At 41.6% G+C, this 24,143-nt stretch overlaps 1 protein-coding gene across 10 annotated transcripts in view; it reads right to left on the bottom strand.

Annotated features, from left to right (window-relative positions):
• Positions 1-24,143, bottom strand: part of MRTFB (myocardin related transcription factor B) — a 220,489-nt gene that overhangs the window by 76,820 nt on the left and 119,526 nt on the right. Inside the window, exon 2 of one of the 10 annotated variants that reach the window (XM_049904752.1) lies at positions 10,040-12,059. The exons of the other annotated variants lie outside the window; for them this stretch is intronic. Coding sequence (XP_049760709.1) covers positions 10,040-10,160 — 121 coding nt within the window. The 5' untranslated portion in view covers positions 10,161-12,059. The remainder of the gene's footprint in view (positions 1-10,039; positions 12,060-24,143) is intronic. 10 annotated transcript variants of the gene reach the window in all.

The raw sequence follows: 24,143 nt of genomic DNA, 5'->3' as shown, positions 1-24,143 counted from the left end.
CATACAGAAACGTACATACCTGCATATTAAATGACTCATTTGGAACTAAGAGACTCTAATCAATGTCATTGAATTGTATGTGTAGAAATTGTTAAACTGGTGTATGTTCTGCTCTGTATATTCTCAATAACGAGAGAAATAAATTATAAAAATAATAAAAGAATTCATTAAAAAAAAGGAAAAAAAGTAGTAGATAAACGGAAGTGCCACGCAAATCACAGGTACTTCAAGAGCGCAATCGCCCACTTAGTTGCCTGATTGTCAGCAATGCAGAGACTTAGTTAAACCAGTATTTGATTTGTCTTCTCAAGCAAATAATTTTAAATTTGTAGGACCATGTTGGCTTGGTGCCTGAACTTGTAGATTTCTTATTCCATGTGGCTCTAAAAGGAGAGAAAATTTTTTCTCCCTTATTTTTGTTGCAGTTAGAAATGCTACACTCCACCATTGCATCAGACGCTCAGCGTGCAGCTACAGGTAGACGTGCTTACGGGCAAAGGCTCTGCTTCCTAATCCCTCTATCACGGAAAAATATTAAGTTGTGTGAAAAAAGTCTGAAAAGCCCGAATCTCTGAATAAAAGAACAATCAACAATCAAACAGGAAAACGGTGGAATGCTGTTCACCTGCAGTTTTTCCCAGAATAGTAAACACATGCTAATCTCATGAAGTCACTGGACCCAGGCCTGATATCTTTGTTTTCCTTCCCAGTTTGTAGATTCAGGAATGGGATGGATATGTGTGTGTGTGCATGTGTGTGTGTACATGCACACACATAGACATAAATATACATGTCGCTGCTGTTGCTGTGTGCTGCTGAGTCGATGCCAACTCATAGAGAGCCTACAGGACAGAGTGGAACTGTCCCATAGGGTTTCCAAGGCTGTAATCTTTATAGAAGCAGACTGCCACATCTTTCTCCCTCAGACTGGCTGGTGGGTTCAGACCATCAACCTTCAGTTAACAGCTGAACACTTAACCACTGCACCACCAGGGCTCCTTTATACAACCCATTGCCATCAAGTTGATTCTGACTCATGGCGACCCTATAGGAGAAGTAGAACTGCCCCATAAGGCTTTCAGGGAGCGGCTGGTAGATTTGAAATGCTGACCTCTTGCTTAGCAGACTGAGCTCTTAACCACTGTGCCACCAGGGCTCAATCATGTACACACGTGCAATCTGCCCACCCAAACATAAAGACAACTACGAACTGTCACAACCCATGTGCTATTCTAATATCACAGCCACTGTGCATTACGGTCCAGATGAACTGCACCAAGCAGCCACGCATAGCCTGGAGGATCATGCCTGTTACTGGCTGAACTGAACTGAGGATGATGATTGTCGTGGATTGAATTGTGTCCTCCCAAAATGTGTCTCAATTTCACTAGGTCATGATTCCCAATATTGTGTAACTGTCCACCATTTTGTCATCTGGTGTGATTTTCCTATGTATTGTAAATCCTACCTCTATAATGTTAATGAGGCAGGGTTAGAGGCAGTTATGTTAACGATTCAAGACTCAATCTACAAAATTAGGTTGTGTCTTAAATCAATCTCTTTTAAGATATAAAAGAGAGAAGTGAGCAGAGAGACATGGGGACCTCAAACCACTAAGAAACAAGAGCCAGGAGAATAGCACGTCCTTTGGACCCAGGGTCCCTGCTCTGAGAAGCTCCTTGACCAGGGAAGATTGATGACAAGGACTGTCCCCTAGGGCCGACAGAGGGAAAGGCTTCCCCTGGAGCTGGCACCTTGAATTCAGACTTCTAGCCTCCTAGACTGTGAGAGAATAAACTTCTCCTTGTTAAAGCCATCCACTTGTGATATTTCTGTTACAGCAGCACTAGATAACTAAGACAATGCCATTATCCCTTGCCACGTAAAACAGCTAGCCATTCTTGAGTTACTACAATGGCATGCTTTATAAAAGTAGTAACACGTAGAATGATGTTTGGATACTTTTAGTGTTTAGACTCCAAGATGGATAATCTATTGGCTCAATATGACCGTTTCCATCGAAATAAGAAAAAGTGCAGCCCCAGCAGAGGAACTTGTGCCAGAACTCACAGCTTCTGAAATTCTCTAGATGAGAAATGGATCCATATTAGCCAACAGGTAAAGACTGGACATTATATTTTCTCAGGCGTCTTACTGAGCTGGGAAACCGCCAGCCTCCTGTGTGTTCACCTGCTTCAACAACCTTGAAATTGGTTTTACTTTGCCCCAAACTGGCAACGAAAGTTAAGTAGGGCAAAGAGATGAACTCCTTTTCTCTTTAACATTTACTGAGGGCTTCAAGTCCGTCAGGCATCATCCTGAGAGCTTACCATGCATCACCTCATTTAACCTTCACTACAATCCCAGAAGATGGTACCAATATTTGTTTTTACAGAGAAACCAAGCACTTATCCAAGATCTCACAGCTAGTGAGAGGCAGGGTCAGAATTAATGAAGTAAAGAAAGAGCATACAGTTTCCACAGGATACTTTTTCTAAAAACAAACATCCTTTAGCACATAAAAAATATTTCCAGATATTTTGTTAAGTGTTGGCTACTGTGCCAAGTAACCTCAGTAATGCTTTTGATCACACTGCCTCTATCTTATAAGTAATCCTCTGTTATATTTTTAACTGAAAATGTTACCTACATCAATAAGAGTTCAGAGAAGATACAAAGAAATTATCCTGTTTGCCATTTTGAAGCCTGTTAAAAAAACCTGATACGACTATCATCAGGAAACATTTGCAAACCCAATATTTTAAACTTATCTATAATTTTGAAATCTTTTGATAAAAATTAGAATGCTCATGATACCATATCATTCATTACTGCTGTGATACTGATATGACAGCAATCATTGCTCACTCCACTGCCACATACAGACTTTGAAATGGTTTCAAATGGTAGTTCTGATACACATTTTCCCTTTGAGATGACGGACTCAGGATAAGCACAGCAGCCATAGAAAGACTCTTCTGACTATTCTAACCTAGGAGATTCCTGTGAAATCCTGTAACATCTGTTGAGTGAGGACCGTACACCATGGGTTATGGGCTGTGAACACCAGTGAGACCAGTCACCACTGAGTAGCTTTCGACTTGTGGCAACCCCATGCATGTCGGGGTACAACTGTGTTCTGTGGGGTGTTCAATGGCTGATATTTCAGAAGTAGGTCACCAGGACTTTCTTCCAAGGTGCCTCTGGGTGGACTCAAACCTCCAACCTTTTGGTGAGCAGCTGAGCATGTTAACTGCACCACTCAGGGACTCTGCTGCAAACACAGTGCTGAACAAAACAGACGCAGCCCCTGCCCTCATAGAGTCTACAGTCGAAGAGGGAAGACGACCATTCAATAAAATAATCGTAGTAAATACTACGATGAATAGAGGAACCTAATTTAGTTTGAGGAGAGAGCAGTAGGACAGAAAGTCCTCTGGGAGAGGTGACTTGAACTGAGATTGAAAAGACAAGCAGCAGTCACCCAGGCCAGCAAGGAGGGGTGGGTGAGCAGAGAGAGCATCCTGGGAGAGGATGGTGATGGAAGGAGACAGAAGTCCCAGATGCTTCTGGAGACATCGGCAGGGCTAGTAATGCAACATGGATTTTGGACTTTACCCCAAGTGCAACAGAAACCCATTGCAGGGTGAGAAGCAGTGGCACAATGGAATAAGATTACATTTTAAGATGATCACTTTTTTTTTTTTTGTATTGTGGTAAAATATATATAACAAACCATTTGCCATTTGAACCATTTTCAAGTGTTCAATTTAGTGACATTAGTTACATTTCCCACAATGTGCAACCATCACCACTATCCATTTTCAAATGTTTTTTATCCCCCTAAATAGAACTTAGGAGCCCTGGTGGCTCAGCTGCTAACTGAAAGGTCAGTGGTCTGAACCCACCAGCCCTCCATGGGAGAAAGATGTGGCAGTCTGCTTCTGTAAAGATTAAAACCCATTGCCTTTGAGTCAATTCCGACTCATAGCAACCTTACAGGACAGAGTAGCACTGACCCACAGGGTTTCCAAGGTGATAGGATTTGTCACCTGGGGGAATATAAGTGATGAGGAAGGAGGTCAAGGAATGTGTCGAGGAGTGCTCCTAGTCAGGTTTTTGGCCTTAGCCAGTGGGTGGACATTCGTTGAGGTGGGAGGCCCTGGAGGAGCATGTTTCCAGGGAGGATGAGAGGCCGCTGGACCCACCAGGAAGGCGATGGTTGTGTAGGTCTGGAGCACAACAGGCCCAACACTCATGGTCTGTAATCCTGTAAACCCTGCTCAGTTGGACCATAGCATATATGGTTTTCTTCTGCTATCTCGTACTATTTTTTTTTTTAAAACTACTGTATCATCTGTCGCTGAGTCTCTCATTCCTCAGGCTGTGACTTCTTGGACGCAGAGGAGTACAGAGGTTTAAAACTTCTGGCATGATGCTCTGTAGAAGCACTCAAATTTCTGCTAAATCGAACTGTTTCTAATGAAAAATTAAACTATATAATTTCATCTCAAAGACACACGTGCCCATTAAGAAAAAGAAAACCTGAAGCACGTCCAGGAAGAGGGGTCTGTTACCTTTTCTAGTTAAAAAACAGCCAACTGCTGCACGGTCAATTCCGACCCTTGTTATTATATCTGTACATTATTTGGACTTCTTTTAAGGACCGTATCTTACTCTCCTGATTTATTTATTTTTAACATAAAAATTTAGTAACACCGCTCTGGTGCAACATCCTCAGTTTTGTAGAACCCTGGCAGAAAACAAAGGAGAAAAAATTCCAAGAAAATTTAAAATGTTGCCAAATGCACACATTTTAATTACAGAAAACTCTGTAAGCACTCTTTACTTCAACTATTTGTCTGTTTTTCCCACTATGCCTCAATAAATTTTAGTTGAATCAACAATAGAATTAGGATGCCACTATTATATTTTGTTAATTTGTTGCCTACTTTAAAGAAAATTAGAAGTTGCCAATCAGAAAAGGAAGAGCAGCCCAAAGTGGCAGATGACAAAAACCAAAGGAGAAATAAAAATTCTAGTAATCTAGTAATGATCTAGGGATCATTTGACGCATGGCAAAGAATCCTATGCCCCTAACATAGTTCATAAAGAAAATGTCATACATCCCACTTTGGTGAGTAACATCTGGGGCCTTAAAAGCTTGCGCGTGGCCACCTAAGACGTGTCTATTGGTCCCATCCTATCAGGGGCAAAGGAGAAAGAAGGAAACAAAGACATAAGGGAAATATTATCCCAAAGGGCTAAAGGGCCACATGAACCTGAGTCTCCACCAGCCTGAGCCCAGAAGAACTAGATGGTGCCTGGCTACAACCACTGACTGCCCTGACAGGGATCATAACAAAGAGTCCTAGAGAGAGCAGGAGAAAAATGGAGAACAAAATTCAAATTCGCAAAAAAAGAGCAGACTTATTGGTCTGAGAGAGACTGGAGGAGCCCCTGAAACTATGGCCCCCAGACACTATGCTAACTCAGAACTGAAACCATTCCCGAAGCCCAATCTTCAGATAAAAAATTAAACAGGCCTATAAAACAAACAGTAACACATGTGAGGAAGATGCTTCCTAGTTCAAATATATGAGACTAGAGGGGCCACTCCTGCCCAAAAGCAAGATGAGAAGGCAAGAAGGGACAGAAACTGGACGAATGGACACAGGGAGCCCGAGGTGGAAAGGAGGAGATTGCTGTCATATAGTGGGGATTGCAACCAATGTCACAAAACAATATGTGTATAAATGTCTGAATGAGAAACTAACTTGAGCAGTAAACTTTCACCTAAAAAAAAAAAAAAGCACAATTAAAAAAAAAAAAAACCCTACGCCCCTCAGTAGTCCCTTAAAGGCACCATTTTGGGTTACCTATTAATTTCTAACTGAATTACAAACTATGTCTGAAAACAACAGTCCAAATTTTATATTATGTTTAGGACGGCAGGGTAGGGTAAAATACTCTTTAAATACTTGTTACATAATAATAATGTGACTATGGGATGCAAGACACTAGGGGTGAGGTGCAAAAATTAGCCAAATGATGGTTCTGTCTCCAAGGTACATTATGGTCTGAGTGAACAGTACAGATCTCTATCACAGTGGCGTACGTGATATGCAACGAACGCCATAAAGAATGTAGGGGAAGTCACTGGAATATACAGCAGGGAAGAAATGACTTTTAGTTGACAGGGTCAAGTGGCTTTCTTCAGGAAATGGCACAGGAATTTCATTTTTAATAGATTTTGGGCCTGGAAAGATTGGGAGAGAGGAATACTTTCAGCAACAGCATTGAGGAGGAAAGCGTAGTGCTTAGAATGATAAGTCAATCAAATGTATTTGAACAATAGCTGTCACAGCAATCAATTATCTTGTATTAAATATAACTGATTTATGACACCATACCTAAAAGCAGATGAGTTTTTGAAATGTGGCCAGTGTGATCGAGGAGCTGCATTTAAAAATACTTATTTTTTATTTTTATTGTGCTTTAAGTCGAAGTTTACAAATCAAGTCAGTCTCTCATACAAAAATTTATATACACCTTGCTATGTACTCCTAATTGCTCTCCCCCTAATGAGACAGCACAATCCTCCCCTCCTCTATTTCTTTTTCATGTCTGTATCATAAGTATTCATGTAATGAAGGAGGGATAAAGTTTGGTCAGTTTCATTCTAATCATACGGACACGACATGTGTCCACTGCAAGGGATTCTCAAGTAGTTGTTTTATTTTTTGCTTATATTGGAATATTTTGGGATTTCTGTTATTGCTGACCATGCTTAAAACCAAACCAAACCAAACCCAGTGCCATCAAGTGGATTCCAATTCATAGTGACCCTGTTGGACAGAGTAGAACTGTCCTGTAAGGTTTCCAAGACTGTAATCTTTACAGCAGCAGACTGCCACATCTTTCTCCCATGCAGCAACTGATAGGTTTGAACTGCCAACATAAACTCCAGAGATTGCTCCTTCAAACAAGCAAAAACAAAACAAATAAACCCCAACTTTTGCAAAACCGATGGAAAACCAAATAAAATATAATAAATATTTTTAATTAGTATCCCTTAACATATGAGGAAGGAGCCCTGGTGGTACAATGGTTAGGCGTTCGGCTGCTAACTGAAAGGTCAGTGGTTTCAACCCACCCAGAGGCTCCTTGGGATAAAAGACCTGGCAATCTGCTCGCATAAAGGTTACAGCCTAGGAAACCCTATGGGCAGTTCTACTCTGTCCTATAGGGCTGTTAGGAGGTAGAACTGACTGGACGACACACAGTGACAACACATGAGGAATTACTAACAGTCATTCATATGCTTGTCTCTTTCGATAAACAGAGGATCTAATTAGACTCGAGGGAGTTTGAGTGATAATCAAAGGTGTTTGAACAACAGCTGTTACTCAATTTTCCCGTATTAAATACAACTGATTTATGACCCCACACCTAAAGCAGATGAGCTCACCAGTGGCTTGTCCCAGTGTCATATTCTAACAGTCTGATAAGCTGACCAGTGGTGCTCACCTGCAGGCAGTATCTGTGACATTCTGAAATGCGACAGTTCTGTTTTTCATAGGGCACCGAGTTACTTTCATACTATTCCAAATAAAAAAGTAGCTCTCTACAAAATTTATTTTTCCTTTTCTAGTTAAACCCTGGGTCCCTGAGTGTTGCAAACGGTTAACATGCTCAGCTGCTAATCGTAAAGTTGGAGGTTTGGGTCCAACTAGAGGCATCTAAGAAAAAAGGTTCAGCAACCTATATCCAAGAAATCAGCCACTGAAAACCCTATGGGGCACAATTCTGCTCTGATACGGGAGGCCGCCATGACTCAGAATTGACTCGTCAGCAACTGGTTTGTAACCCTCTTTCAGTGTCACTAACTTACTTTGAGGTAACAGAGCACCCTTGATACCTACATTTTTTTTTTTAACCCCAGCCCTCTCTACAGCACGAAATGAGCAGAAACATACTCTATTAAGACATAAAGTAAAACCCCAGTTCAATGCAACTGTGATAAAATGGATGGATTTCATCACTCAATCACTTCTGTGGAGCGTTTTGAAATACGGAAGTTCTCCTCCCTACCACTTCACATCCATGAGTTTACATGATAACAATGTACAGAACACATCTGTATTTTGTAAATGCATAAAGGCAACAAAGGCTTAAAAAAAATAAGACGGGGGATGAGAAACTGGCATTAAGCCAGGTACCTCAGAAAACATTACAAAGCAGGTTCTATTTATCCTTATTGTACAAATGAGGGAGTTAAGGCTCATAGCAACAAATGTGTCCAGAGTCACAAAGCTAGTCAATGCTGCAGCTGGGACTTATACCGAAGTATATCTGAGTCCATGCTCTGTTGACATTATACTATTGTACATGTATAAACTGAAAGCATGGTTGGAATTTTTAGGGCAAGCATCTATACGTTATGTAATCATCTCAACTCTACTTCCTTGTTCCTGTTGATAATTCTCCTACCCTGTTTTTATATTTTTAATCGTTGCTTTCTATGCTCTTTGGCACACTCCACTGCTGTGACATCTTTTAATTTTTCCTATTCTATTTTCCCAGATTTTCAAGTAACACAAAAATTGTTTTAAATTTATGGTATTAACAGGAGCTTAAAACTTGAACTTGACTTAAATGACGTATAGATAATTCTTGAACTAACGTAAAAAAATTTAAGTTCTTCTCAATAAACTTTCCTTATTCCTCCAACTCTCCAGAAAGGTATCCTAAAAATTCCACTGGGATTGATCTTCTAAGACATTTACGACGAGCCTTATTGTGCACAAGCAGAGGCAACCCATTGTTTGGTTCTTAGCAACAGCTATTTATACTTCATTGTGTGTCATTTGGTTCCATATAGGTGTTTTTTTCTACCCATACCCAAGAGTAGTTTAACTCTAGCAAGTCCAACTATTGTTTATTAACATTTAAATCTGTCACAAGCTACCATCATGTTCTCATATTCTAAATGTCTGAGGGAAAAAAGAGGAGGAATACCCTTTTGGAAGACGCTCAAACTGCTACTTAGGCTGATAACTACATTTACTCCTTGCGTCTCTATGAGAAGAGCAAGGGGAAAAGTGAGGGGGCGGCTGATGGCAGAAGCTGACGGCAGATGAAATGAAAAAGGGTTACTGAGGGGTTTTTCCCCCAAAAGGGACTAGAAAATCAGTTTTCAAGTTGAAGAAATAGAAGAGGGGTGACCTTCATGTCTCAAATTTAGGTAAAACTTATTCTCTGTAGATCCTGAATTTCTTAAATGATGACCGTTGATCTCTAGCTGCTGCAGCAAAGCAAGCTGTCCCCTGGCCGTGCCACACTTCGGGATGCCAGGGCAGAGGACAGAAATGCCTGCACCTTTGGCCAGATTCTTAAATGAGTCCGTGAGGTCCCTGTATGGTGGTCGTTAATGATAATAATTGACAGCATTCTCAGGCTTATTCTTTGCTTTGTTAAAGCAAACAAACCCAAAACTATGCAATGTGCTTTATAACCAATTAAATCAATTAAATCAATCATTTTAAGATTTAATTCAGAAAAAACCGTTCTGATTTCAAACAATCAAAACCATAAATTAGTTAATTAGAATAAATGAATTTTGCTGGTATTATATTTTTAAGCCTAAATTAAGCAACGTTCTGACTAACACTGAAGAGGAAATGGCTTCTCCTAAAATAAGTGGGGAGGCAGGAGGCAAAAAAAAAAAAAACCCAAAACTGGAGGACATGAGAAAATATACAAAATGAAGGATTTTTACTGAAACAAGGACTGGCTTCCTATGTCCCCCTACTGTATTAATTATTGCAAAATCCCCAGAGCTCTATCACTTAATGAATCTTTAGTAATAGCTATCCCAAGCAGCCTTCAGCTTTCATTGCAAAGAACTTCGCCCGCGTAAGGTATATGACTGAGCAGAGAGCAGACACACAGCAGGATTTAAGCAGACAGACACGCTCAGCCTGGGAGACAGGGACATGGATTCGGCGGTTTTGTCCCTGTCCGCAAACACACTGACCTTCCTTGAGACTCTTCTGGTTGCTCCCCTCAAGGCATTCCTTTTCTTTTAATGGTTCGAAATCCTCAGCAGTTAAAATCTCTGGGAAGCCCTGTTGCTGCTTCTTGGAGCTATCGATCATGGTGAGAGTCAGGCAGCATCAAGCAGAAGAGAAGCTCAATTTGCCGAACAGCAGACAACAGTGCTGAGAATCCTGGTCCCTGGGTCCTTGGTTCCTGCTCACAATATCCCAATCATCGGACAATTATGTCTTTAAGCAGCAGAAGGCAGCCATTACCCTCTAGTTCCCAGCTTGACCTGCAAATACACTCGTGCTGCTGGAAGCCCTCAACTCTCTCCCACGTTGGGAGGCAGAGCCTTGGAGGCACGACTCTGAAATCCCACCCCTTTTCCCAGCCAGCCCCCTTTCCTGTGCCATTCCAGCTTCCCCCGCGCTGAGGACTTCAATCTGCAGTTTGATGGTCCGAATCATCTGACAAACACTGAGTCAAGCAGTTAAAAATAAATCCTCGAGTTGTTAAGAGAGAAGACTCTGCTGATACCGAAGAAGACAAATTGCTGCCTGTGGTCTCTCGGGCTCTCTATAAACACAGCCACAGGCTGTGGAAATACTTTCTACCAGCCAGACAAGCACATTACTCATTAAGTTCTCCAGCTAAACATGCGGCAGGCTTGGGCATCTGAAGGAAGCAGGTCTTAGCAGAGGTACCACACCGAATAAACACGCTCCTAGCATACTGGGAGAGAAACAGGGTCATTTCAGCACCAAAGTTCTGTTGTGCTGTACTTTTTGCTCTGCACGGCTCTCCCCAGCGAAGGCACTGCTCTTTGTAATAGGGCAATGGACTGTAACTGCAGCTTGCTTCCTCTGGCAGTTCAGCTCTGAGCAGCAGTTTTCCGCTGTGCCACTAGTCGGCTGAGAGAGTCAGCATTGCCGTGGTTTTCTAAGGAAAAATCTCTCCTGCACATAAGAGACCCAGAGAGCCTCTATTTTGTAACATTCAGCCAGCAACGGGCACCTCTCCTGCAAGTCACAGACTGCGCTGCTCACACACGAGGGATGCTGCATGACGGAAATCCCGAGGTATGGTTCTAGAAAATGTGGAGGCAAACCTCAGTTTTCACATACACAAAATATATGTTTATCTGTAGCTGTAGCCAACAGCATCTGATTTTTTTTTTAATTGGTTCAAAGAGATTCCATTACACCCATCAGAGATTAGAGGGGCAGCAGACTGTGAATCCTGTTCCCTGAAGGATTCACTTTGTTCACTTTTTAAAACCAGGACCTAGCAGAGTGCCTGGAATATTGTTGTTGTTGTTAGCTGCCATCAAGGTGATTCCGACTCTCGGCTGCTAACAGAAAGGTTAGCAGTTCAAATCCTCCCAGAGGCATCTCAGAAGAAAGGCCTGGTGATCTACTTGTAAAAGATCCCAGCCACTGAAGAACCCTATGGTGCGCAGTTCTGCTCTGAAACACACGGGGTTACACAGCGGCCACGTTCACCGTGGGATATTCGGGAATTCGCAGTCAATATTTGTTGGATGAATGAGTGAATGAAATTAAAACAGAAGAAGGTACAAAACTTGTAATACTCAGTGTTCGAAAGAAGTCCCAGGTCAGTAACCAAGTGCTACTCATTTTAGATGGACAACTTGATGTTCTCGAAAGGAAGAAAATTTTCTTTAAAAGAAAATCTACAGGTCTGTTTTGAATGTGAACCTGACAGGATCCTCTTGTGGAATAAAGAAAGGCTTACATATTTACACCCTGGAAAATCAGTATTCTTTTCACCGTTTAAACATAGATGGGAAGGAGGCAGGAGACCGGGTGAGGCAATCTGTCCTCTGTCCCTGGTTCCAAGGCTGGTGTGCACTAAACCCGTGCTGTTCCAGAAGGACACTTATCTACTCTTCTCCAGCGTCTCTGGAGAACAAGATTACGTAACACACGACATGCTTCTTGTCAACGGAAATTCCTTCTGAAGCTATTTAAGCCCATCCTTGGTCGTCCAAACCTCTGCAGAAACAAATAGTGACGAGCTTATCACACTTCTCAAAAATGCCCTCAAATTTTTTGCTACTATATCTGATCCTAAGGCTTTTATTCTTGTAAATTAACTACTCCCGTCGTTTTTAAAGAAGTAATAAAAATAACCATCATTTTTTGACGACATTCTTGATATCAGTCACTTTATTCTGTTTTGCGAAATTTATCTCATTTAATCCCTAACAGCCCTTTGTGATCTCTCTGATTACTTGTACATTATAGACATTTTACAGGCCAAACCAAAGTCACAGAGCTTGTAAGTGAAGGTCTGGAATTTAACCAAAGTCTTAGGTCTCCAAACCCCAAGTTCTTTCACTTGCGTGGCATTCAGCCGGCTGTCTTCTAGGATAGGCCCCATTTCCAGGCTGTAGCTTGATTTTAGGACAGGTTTAACAGTAGAGGCCATAACTTTTATAGCCTCCTAGTAATTATACTCCTGATGAGAGATAAGGAAACTAACAATCATACTAGAATACCTTTTAACTTTTCATGAACTAACAATAACAATAGCCATCAACTTTTTTTTTTTTTAAGAGCAGTCAAATTTAAAGTCCTGGCGGTACAACAGTTAAGCGATCAGCTGCTAATCAAAAGGTTGGCAGTTCAAACCCACCAGCAGCTCCGTGGGTGAAAGACCTGGCAATCTGCTCTCAGAAGTTTACAGCCTAGAAAACCTTGTGGGGGAGTTTTACTCTGTCACATGGGGTTGCTACGAGTTGAAAATCAACTCTGTGGTACCCAATAACAACGTGTGATGGGCACAGTCTAAGTGCTTTTTATTTACCCTGTTGACAGACTGTGAGTTCAATATTATTATCCTGATTTACAGATGAGAAAACTAAGAACTAGAGAAATCAAATACTTTGTCCGAAGTCTCATAAGTGGCGGCAAGGATTCCAAAGCAGGCAGCCCAACTCCAGGCCTATATTCTAAATTACTTTGCAAAAAGAACAGCAAAAACAGTAAGCTCCAACATCCTCTTTTTCAGGATGTTGCTTTTAAATCCTTCCCAACTGTTTTTAGGCCATAAATCTACAAACCTGAGTGGCCACACAACTACATCAGTCACTTTAATATCAGCGTGGGTGTGTATGTGCGTGCGCGTATGTGTGTGCTGAGTGTTTTTTTTTTTTTTTAAGTTCTCTTTTAAGGATCTTTAGCAAGCTGATTATTTTTATATCCGGTAAGTATCAAAATCCCAATAAAGAAACACATTGTTCTGTTGTAGGTTTATATCAAAAGAGTCTTGCCTTTATAGCTTTGAAAGGAAATAATAATTTCTCTAGCAGTGAGTATGCCTGAAAGAACATTTACTTTGCTATTATTTCTGAAATAATTCCAAATTCACAGAGCATTTTTTTCCTGAACTATCTGTGAGCAGGTCCTGACATGGGACCTCTTTACCCCAAGTACTCTGGTGTGCTAATTCCTACAAACAAGAATATTCTCCTGTATAACCACAGTAGAACCATCAGTGTCAGGAGGCTGGCATTGATATGTCACTACCATCTAATTCACAGGCTGCTCTCAAGTTTCACCAGGTGCTCTAGCAACATCGTTTACAGCGAAAGCATCCAAGCCCACATCATGTACGGCACTGAGTTGTCTAGTCTTAGTTTCCTTCCATCTTGAACAGCTTCTCAGTCTTTCCCTGACTTTTCTTTTCTTGAATTTTGAAGACTACAGGTCAGTTATTTTGTAGTAAATTACCCTCAATGTGAGTTTGTCTCCTGTGTCCTCGTGATTAGATTCTGGTTATGCATTTTTGGCAGGACTCCCACAGAAGTGATGATGTATTCTACCAGGTGGTAGAAATTCAACTGATCCCATGGTACTGATGAAGTTCATTTTCACCAACTGATGAAGATGGGATCTGCCAGGTTTCTCAAGTTTTTTCTTTTGTAATCCAGTATTGTGTGTCGAGCTACTCTGAAACTAATGCATTGATGTTCTTGGCTGAATTATTTATTGCTATGATGGTTGCCAAATGGTGATTTATAAAATGCCATCATTCCTGCTACATTTATTGGTGACACATCCTACTGCAAGGAAAAGAATTCTCTTCACCCTGTTTATTTATTTATATCAGCATGGACTCATGGATTCCTATTATATCATTAATGCTATCATTATCGATTTTGTGCTCACGTTATCCCAGATTTGGCCAGTGGGAGTCCCTTCAAGCTGGCTTCAGCTTCTTGTTCTTACCTATCATTCTCTGAGTACTTTTTTACTTTCTGGCACAACAGGATATTCCAGGCTCATCTCGTATTTTTCCTGTCCCAGCCATTTCTCCAAGTAGCCCTGGCTCCTTTTACTAGACAAAGGTATTTATAAACCAAAGCGTAAATGCTAGGTGTGCTCATTGCTATTATGGTATCACTGTTCCCAGGCCTTCCCTGTAGAGAGCGCTAGGGTATATGCATGTGAGCATATGTGTGTGTGTCTATAATAAACATATGGATACACATTCATATCTATGTTTGTAGATGTAGATACAGATCTATATATATATACTGAAAACCAGGAGTTCACTCAGATGCCTCCAATTCCAATCTAATACCACAAGGCCCATTCTCCCTTTGCTCTACTGTAACTTCCTTCTTCTACAGTGAGAAACCTGTCTCCTATGGTCTCCTGCCATCTGACTCACAAACATACTATTCATCCCACCGCTGCCACTGCCATAGCCAAACCCTCCTCACCCTACGTGGGCTCTGAAGCCCTATACTGGTCTGCCACCCCTACTCCCACTCTGAATGGGCAGTGTAATGTCTTCTGGGTTGAATTAGGGCGAGAGGGAGGAGACATGCAGGACCCAAATTTTAAAAAGAATAAGAGAAGCCCTACAGTTGTCGCATGAATTGCTTTCCAGTGGATTTGCCCTTGTTCTTTACTATATGTGTGTGCTATGTCATCCTCACTGTCATTTGGCTCTATTTCATGAGTGACATTTAACTTCCAATGATACGCGCCTAAAGTCACTTCTGCTATGATAAATCTTCCACAGTGTTAATGCGTATGCTGTTTCAAAAGAGCTGTTTTAGTATGAAAGAGACTATCATAAATCAAGTCAATTTTCCCACCACCCCAAGCACAGATATTTAACAAGCGTGAGAAAAACGGTATGGCTTAGAGACTACGAACAATCCAAGAAAAGGCCTTAGGGAATTAGAACACAAACAAACACGACTCAGGGGACCTACACAAAAACTTGGCAGAGTCAATATATGCTTACAACAGTACTGATAAAAAGAATATTGCTCTGATGATACTGTATTTGAATAAGGAAAAACCTGAGAATATTACCGACTGGGCAATGTCTCACCGAGGTGAAAACATTCAAAAGTAATGAGTGTTAAGTATTGAGTCCTATTCTTGACACTGACATTGAGACAGAGAACCTCTCCTTTTCACCCTCTCCATCTCAGCACTTCGTCTGTAACAGGTGCTCAGCAGCTAGTTGCTGAAGTGAATGAGGGTACATGCTGGGGCTTCCTTCATATGACTCGGGAGCCCCAGTATTACACAATTCATGCACACAATTAGGCTGGATACATTTTGGGGGGGGAGGAATTCCAGTCTAGGTTACACCAACTTTTTTTTTTAAGGGTACTGTATTTTTAACTTACTGTTTTAAGTGAAAGTTTACAAATCAAGGCCATCTCTCCTATAAAAACTTACACATATCTTGCTATGTAACCCTAGCTTAAACCCCCCTAATGCGACAGCACGCTCCTCCTCTCCGTCCTGTATTCCCTGTGTAAAAGGGTACCATATTTTTAATAAAATACATAATTATTCCTTAATTTTCTCCTTTTTAACATTATAAGCACCAGTACAAACCATCATGCCTTTATAGCGTTCCTCAATGCTTACGGTAAATCCCAACAGTTAATTAAAAAAATTTTTCAATAAACAATGAGAAAGAGTACTAGCACTGAAATCAGACATTATACCTTAACAGTCCTTCATTTTTATCACTTTTTAAATACAAACATATTAAAATACTGTACTTAAGATGGAAACAGATTAACAAATGGGCCCCTGGAGCAAACCACTGTTTCATAAGGAGTAAATTTTTCTGACATTTCTAAAGTTGTAAGATTTTAAAGGAAAGCAACAGTAATTTGTGTAATTAAGTATTGTAGCATAACTAAATACTGCAACAGCGCAAATCAGCTTAATAAGTGAACTAATTATTTAGTTTGTAATTTGTGCTTATTATCCTGCATCCTAGAATACAGGCAGACATGACTGGCATGTACAGTATACGCTCTTGTGCTTGCTTTCTCTGAAGATGTGAACTGCCACCATGGCAAGGCTTTTGGGGACTGTAATTTTACTATTTGATGGTTTGCTGATTATCCTCTGCTTAGACTGAGAGAAAAGAACTTCGTGCTGGATGGGGGCAACTGGCAGGATGAGCAGAGGACATACTTCAGAGCCCATGCCAAGTCGGGTCTTCAAGTCATAGTAGCACCACTCCACTGAAGTGTTGTGACTCTGTAAATGTGCCTGAGGCCATATGTCCCCTCCAGCCCAAATCGTTAGTGAGGATAATCCATTCCGTCTTAGTCATCTAATGCTGCCATAACGGCAATACCACAAGCAGATGGCTTTAACAAAGAGAAATTTATTTCCTCACAGTGAAGTAGGCTAAAAGTCCAAATTCAGGGTGTCGGCTCCAGGGGAAGGCTTTCTCTCTCTGTTGGCTCTGGAGGAAGGCCCTTGTCCTCAATCTTCCCATGGTTGAGAAGCTTCTCAGGTGCAGGGACCCCGGGTCCAAAGGACAGGCTCTGTTCCTCGTGCTGCTTTCTTGGTGGTTTGAGGTCCCCAACTCTCTGCTTGCTTCCCTTTCCTTTTATCTCTTGAGAGATACAAGGTGGTGCAGGCCAACACCCCAGGGAAACTCCCTTTACCTTGGAGGTGATCTGAGTAAGGATGGTGTTATAATCCCACCCGAATCCTCTCAACATAAAAGTACAATCACAAAATGGAGGACAACCACACAAAACTGGGAATCATGGCCTAAACAAGTTGATACACATATTTTTGGGGGGACATAATTTAATCCATGACATTCTACCCTTTGGCCCCCCAAAATCACATCCTTGCAAAATGCAAAACATTCACCCCATCATATCATAGCAAAAATCTTAACTCCAAGTCCAAAATTCAAAAATTCTTCTTCATCTGTGAAACCTAGAACACAAGTTTATCTGCTTCCAAGGGTACTATGGCACAATAGGCACAAGCTAGGCATTTCCATTACAAATGGGAGAAACTAAAGGGAAAGAAGGCATAACAGGCACCAAGTAAATCAGCAGAACACATTACATTAACCCTGAAAGCTTTGAAAATAATCCTCTGTTCTCTGAGACAATTTACACAATGGCCCTGCCCTCCAGACTCGAGGTATTGGCCACACTCTCTGAATTCTGAGTGGAGGTCCCCTGGGCCCTGGGCTTCACCTCTGCCTTCCTGGCCCACTGAGATAGCAACTCTGCTCCCCTGGCTTTAGGCGCACCATTCTCCTAGTCCATACGTGCGGCAACTCTACCCTTGGGAACACCAGAGGCCAGGGCTCCACCCTTTGAAACCCCTGAGGTCATGGCCATACCTTTTAAGACTGAGGCAGCTCGGCTTCTTGTGTTCTTTGTCTCTTCAGCTTCTGCTTCCTAGTTTCTTGGCCCCTCAGCTCCTTGGGCCTCACGCCTATATCTGCCCTGCTGGGGGGCAAGTGTTCCAAAGCTCTGTAGCTCCACCGATAAGTGCCTGGAGGCACCCCAATCCGCCAGGAAGCCTCCTGCACACAGGCACTCAGCTCTCTAGCTCTGTGGGTCAGCAAGGCCAGCTCCACCAATAAGTGCCCAGAGGCACCCCACTCTGCCAGGAAGCCTCCTGCACACAGGTACTCAGCTGTCTCGCTCTGTGGGTCTGCTTGCACTGGTCTCCTTGTTTTGCTGGTTCTCTGCTGTCACCACTTCTCTGCTGCTGTTGCAATTCTACCCATTCACAGTTTCAAAACGGCTTCCACATTTACGTATCTGTCAGAGCAGTGCCCCACTCTCTTGGTACCAAATTGAGGGACGGCAGAATACACTTCATCAGCTTAAAAACCGTCATTCAAGTCCCTTCTCTGCTTCCAATGTTATGGTTATTTATAAACATATCAATACAGATAAGCTGGCTGGAAGATTTATAATAAAGACCTTTCCTTAGATTATGTATCTTCGGATCAGCCTTCCTTGAATTCTGAGATGACTTCCCTACTTATGGAATGTAGCAGGAATGCAATGACTACAGCTCTGAAGGTTTAGCACAGACAGAAGGGGGGCGGGGAGTGAAAAGTTGCTTGTTACTGTCCAGTGGATTCCAACTCATAGTGACCCTACAGGACAGAGAACTGCCCCTTAGGGTTTCCAAGGCTGTAATCTTTACGGAAGTAGACTGCCGCGTCTTTCTCTTGTGGGGCGGCTGGTGAGTTTGAACCACTGATCGCTTGGTTAGCAGCTGAGTGCTTAACTACTGTGCCACGAGGGCTCCTTAAGAGGGTCACATTCAAACAAAGACTGGAATGTGCATCGATTCTACATAGAGTTCACCACACTGTGTCGTCAGTGTGGTGTTGAGGTCAGCAGTGCCAATTACAAGAAAACTATCTGTAATAGTGTTTCTCAACCTTTTTTACGTTTTTGCCCCCCCAGAGACTTTTTACATCGTTTTGTCCACATTGCCTCCCATGAAATTTTAATACCACAGATAAACTGTATATGTATATCTGAGCTTTATACATAAAAAGCATACCTCTGAACCAATTTTTGCCTCCATTGAGAATGCCTGATCTGCAAGATGGTAAGCCAATGTTTCTTTTTTTGAGGAAAAAAACAGCAAGATAATAAGAGTGAACTGAATGTAGCAAAAGTGTCCCTGGTTGGTGCAAACAGTTAAGTGCTCGACTACTAACCGAAAGGTTGGCAGTTCAAACCCACCCAGAGGTGCCTTGGGATACAGGCCTGGTGATCTGCTTCTGGAAGGTCAGCCTTGGAAATCCTACGCAGCGCAGTTCTACTCTGCACACGAGGCTGGAACTGACCTGATGGCAAATGGTTTTTTTCGTTTGGTATATAAGAAACCCTCAATAAGAAGCCAACAACTGTTCACCATCAAAACTAAAATCTCTGTAAAGATGGAAACATGTCAGAGAAGGAAAACTCAAATATTTTCCACTAAATAGAGAGCGACAGAAAAGTGGTGACTACATTGTGTCAAAGGCAGAAAACTTTCGAGACCTGGAAAACAAAGCAGCCCCATCGCGCTCCGGCTCTCACAGGTTTCATAGTACAGGTTTCAAGTCCTCGGCAGCTCTGAGGAATGGGACAACATGTAATGATACTTATGCTTTTATAAAAGAATTAAATAAACTACAGTTCAGAAATGAAATGACACGCTTTCAAGTCACTTTGCTGGTAAGTATATCTCTTTAATCCAGGTCTTCTGACTCCAGGACTCTTTTCACCAAAAGGAAAGGCCTGTACATGTTTTTTCTGTTTTACTAATTTTACACATCATTTTCAAAGACATGTATTAAAAATCAGTTAGTTAATTTCAGGGGGATGATAACACCACAGATGGATTTATGAGGTATTGAGGCAGGATGGTTTTGTAGAAGGAACACGGGCTTTAGAGTTAAAAATAACTCGGCATGAGTCCTGGTTACACCATTTAATGGCTGTGAGATCTTGGAAAAGCAGGCTGCCTCACATAGAAATGTAACGGTAATAGTAATAGCAGCTGTTTTCAATGACTGGGAAAATGCATACAAAATACCCTGCACAGGCACGCTGGGCTCGCCCAAAATGGTGGTTTGTCAGGACTCATTTCTGGGAGGGTTTCCCTTGCCTAGAATCCTCCACAGGAGCCCTGGTGGTAGAGCAGTTAAGCGCTCAGCTGCTAACCAAAAGGTTGGCGGTTTGAACCCACTAGCCACCCTGCAGCACTCTGCCACTCTGTGGCAGTCTGCTTCTGTAAAGATTACAGCCTTGGAAACCCCATGGGGCAGTTCTACCCTGTCCTACAGGGTCGCTATGAGTCAGAATCGATTCGACGGCAACGGGTTATGGGGTATCCTCTAGGGCTGCGCGCTCACTAGATTTGGGTTTCTCTGGCATGTAAAAAACACAAACACAGACTCAGGCACTAGACACTATACCATACACACATTCTACACTTCCCAACCACATCCCCTAAAGCTTCAGGCTTGGGGGATACGTGAACTGCATGCCAACATACAACTCGCGATCACCAGCATAAAGCGCGGCTCAGTGTTCTACCACACAGTGGCACCTAACTGATTTAACAAAAGCTCTGCTGACTGACATGCAGGGGCCTCTCCAGTCTATCCGCTCAGTACTATACACAATGCTGTAACGATCTTTGGGTGAATATACACTTTCCCAGCTACTTTTTAAGGGTAAATACTGACCTTATGGAAACCGGTCTCTGGAAAGGTTCACCAATTTACACTCTTACCAAGTGTGTGGAAGAATGTCCTCTCACCATACCTTGCTGACACTAGATACTATGAATTGTTTTCAACTTTACCAATCTGATGTCATATTTTAATTTGCTCTTTTAAAATTACTAATGAGTTTGGGCATATTTTTAAATGTTTTCTGGCCACTTGTTTCTTCTTCTGTAATCTGCCTGATTGTGTCCCTTGATCATTTTGATACTGGGGTGTTATTTTTATGTATGAAGGACATTCAGGACAGCATTAAATGTCTGTCCTAGGTGACAATTAATGCTTTTCAAATTTGTCATTTATCTTTTAATGCAGATGATGGTACGTGTGTGTTGAGAGGGAATAGAGAGGAGTTACTACAAAATTTCCCTCTCACTTATTCTTCTTGTTGAACTTTAAAACCACTGAGATTCTTATTGGAATTGCAATAAAATTTATTGGTTGATTTGATCTGGGAGAATTGACTCTGCCTCTAAATACCTAATTATGGCCAAGCAGTCAACTGTCTTAGGCTGGGTTCTTTAGAGAAGCAAAAGCAGTAAAGTGTATAAATACATATAGCGAGAGATTTATATAAGGAAATGGCTCATGTGACTGTAGAGGCTGGGAACGTCCCAAGTCCGTGGATCAGGAGAAAGGCTTGTCCTGATTCACGTAACTGCAGGGACTGGAGAACCCAAGATCAGTGGCAGGTTGGTGAGCAGGGCTCTTGCTCACAGGCTGTGAAGATCAAAAAAATCCCAAGGTCAAGAGGTAAGCTGCTAGCTTAAGTCCCAAGAACCAGAGGTCAGACGAACAGGAGGCAGCTGCAGGATCCGGAGCAGGCAAAAGCCTGACGTCCGCTTATGTTCAGATGCAGGCTACATGCCCAAGAAAACTCCCTTTCAACTGACTGGCTACTCAGGGCAGATCCCATCATGGGAGTGATCACATATAAACACTGAGAATCATGGCCCAGTCAAGATGACACACAATCTTAACCATCACATCAACCATAGGGTGTGAGAACTGGGTAGAACAAACACTAAGACATAAGTCTCAGGAGTCTAAGGATATATTCTTGGGTGTTCATGAGTTCTTTATGAAAATTTTTAAATTTTGTATATTTAACTTGTTTAAACTAGAAAAAAAATGGAAACCTTTCAATCACCTAGATGACTATTTTATAATCAAGCACTTTGTTGTTGCTGTTGTGTGTTGCAGAATTGATTCTAACTCATAGCGGCCCTATGTGACAGAGCAGAACTGCCCCATAGAGTTTCCTTAGCTGTAATCTTTATGGGAGGAGATCACCAGATTTTCTTCCCATGGAGCTGTGGACCTTCTGGTTAACGGCTGAGCGCTTAACCACTGTGCTACCAGGGCTTCTCAATCAAGCACGACCATATAGTAATGAAAAATAGAGCTGGACATTGTGATGATGACATCCAGCCTGCAGTAGTTTGAATATAGAAAATGGACAAGAGAAGTGAGTTATCATGGCATATGGCAGTACAGACTCTGAGCCATGCAGGAGCAGTAAGTACCAGTGGCAGGCGTCAAGCAGCAATCACATTTATGCAAAAAAGCATAATTTCCCGGTAAATTAGTATTAATTTGAATTTCATAGTTTTAAAATTTTTATATCCCCAAATGTTTTTGTCTTGTATTTCTGTCAGTGTTACTAAGCAGAGTTTATATTTATGTTTGTACATAATTAGACAACATTTTACTGATAAAAATGAAGTTATCCTGTGGGTTCCACTAACTCTTATTAAAAGGGTCTGTATATTACTAAAGTTTGTGAAATATTACTTCACTGTCTAAATCAAATGGGAAGTGGGGACCTAGTTAATCTGCTACTTCACTTCCACAGTCAGCTTTTCCTGCCTTCTATGGCCATCTGCTTCTATAAAGATTTCAGCCTAGGAAACCCTATGGGGGCAGTTCTACTATCACACGGAGTCACTACGAGTTGAAAATTGACTTGACGGCACACAACAACAGTGTGGCCCCAGAATGTTATCTTGAAGTGGGGATTAAACATTTGCCTTTGTTAATCTAATATGACTGGGTATCCTGTTTTGCACGTTGAGATTCAAGACAAAGGTGGAGATAACACCAAGCATGGCTAGAGAAATTAGGGAGCCAAGGTGGCTATCCAAATGCAATATATAGTCATGACATGCCCTTACACAAGCTCCAAAATGTTCCTTTTTCTCTTATTCACTCCACTTTCAACTGCCTGCACCAGTGTTCTAAAGCATTCCCTCTTTCCCAAGTCCACACTACTGCCCTCATACTTTTCTCTGCAAGTAACTCGGATCCCTAGATTACTAACAGTATTGAGATATTCAGACATAAGCTCCACTCCACCTTTCCACTCCCGTCCTACCTCCCGTCTTCGAGGAAACAGTAATCTTTTTTATTGCTGTGGGGAACCCAGACATTTTGTTTCAGACTATACTCCCCCCTGCCTAAACACCCACTAATACATACCCACACACCCACACTCTTACGCACAGCCACATACACGCTCACACCCACTGTCACACGTATACTCAGAGTCACACATATACCCACACCCCCACACACATTCTACCTCAGGATCATACACTTTTTGCTTTCTAAACGGTAGTTTTTAAATGAGTTTGCTTTCTGGAGTTAAGACAGCCTTGATTTTAAGATTATATGCTATATTCTTAATCATCTATAATTTTATAAGAAAGACTTTTTTGACTTTATTGGAAAAATGAAGATAACAAAAATAACAATCACAAGTGACTAGGGCTAGGCTAGACCTCAGGTTGGTCCAGCTTCAGACAATGCACTTAAAATGACTAAGACTAACAAGAAGGAGTGCTGGCAACGACGTGAAGCAGTCAAACTCTCATATACTGCTGGTGTGGACGTCACACACAACTACTTTAGAAAACAATTTGATAGCTTCTTTAAAAAGGTAAACAAACATTTGCCTGCTGAGCCATTCCATTCCTTGCTATTTACCCAAGAGAAATGAAAGTGTATGTCCATACAAAGGCTTGTACAAGAATAAGAATGTTCACAGCACCTTTATTTGTAAGAGCCAAAAACTGCAAACAACCCAAAAGTCCACCCTTACGTGAATGGAAAACCAAATGTCAGTATAGCCATACAACGGACTGGTTCAGCAGTAAAGAAGAATAAACTACTGATACATACAACAACATGGATGAATCTCAAATTCATTATTCTAAAGGAAAGAAGCCAGACCCAAAAGAATACATACTATGTAAGTGCCTTTATTTAAAATTCTAGAAAATGCAAACTAATTTACAGTGCCACAAAGCCAATCAATGACTGCCTGGAAACCGTGGTAGAAAGAGGAATGGATTACAATCGGCCATGAAGAAGCTTTAAGGGTGATGAAAACGTTTATTATCTTAACTGCGGTGACAGTTTCACAGGTATACACACATGCCAAAATTTCTCAAATCAAACACTTAAAATACGTGCATTATATAGCATATCAGTTATACTTCAGTGAAGCTGTTTTTTTTTTTTTTTAA

This window comes from Elephas maximus, chromosome 12 (assembly GCF_024166365.1).
Source record: "Elephas maximus indicus isolate mEleMax1 chromosome 12, mEleMax1 primary haplotype, whole genome shotgun sequence".
Lineage (NCBI taxonomy): Eukaryota > Metazoa > Chordata > Mammalia > Proboscidea > Elephantidae > Elephas > Elephas maximus.
This window is presented reverse-complemented; position numbering and strand designations above follow the sequence as displayed.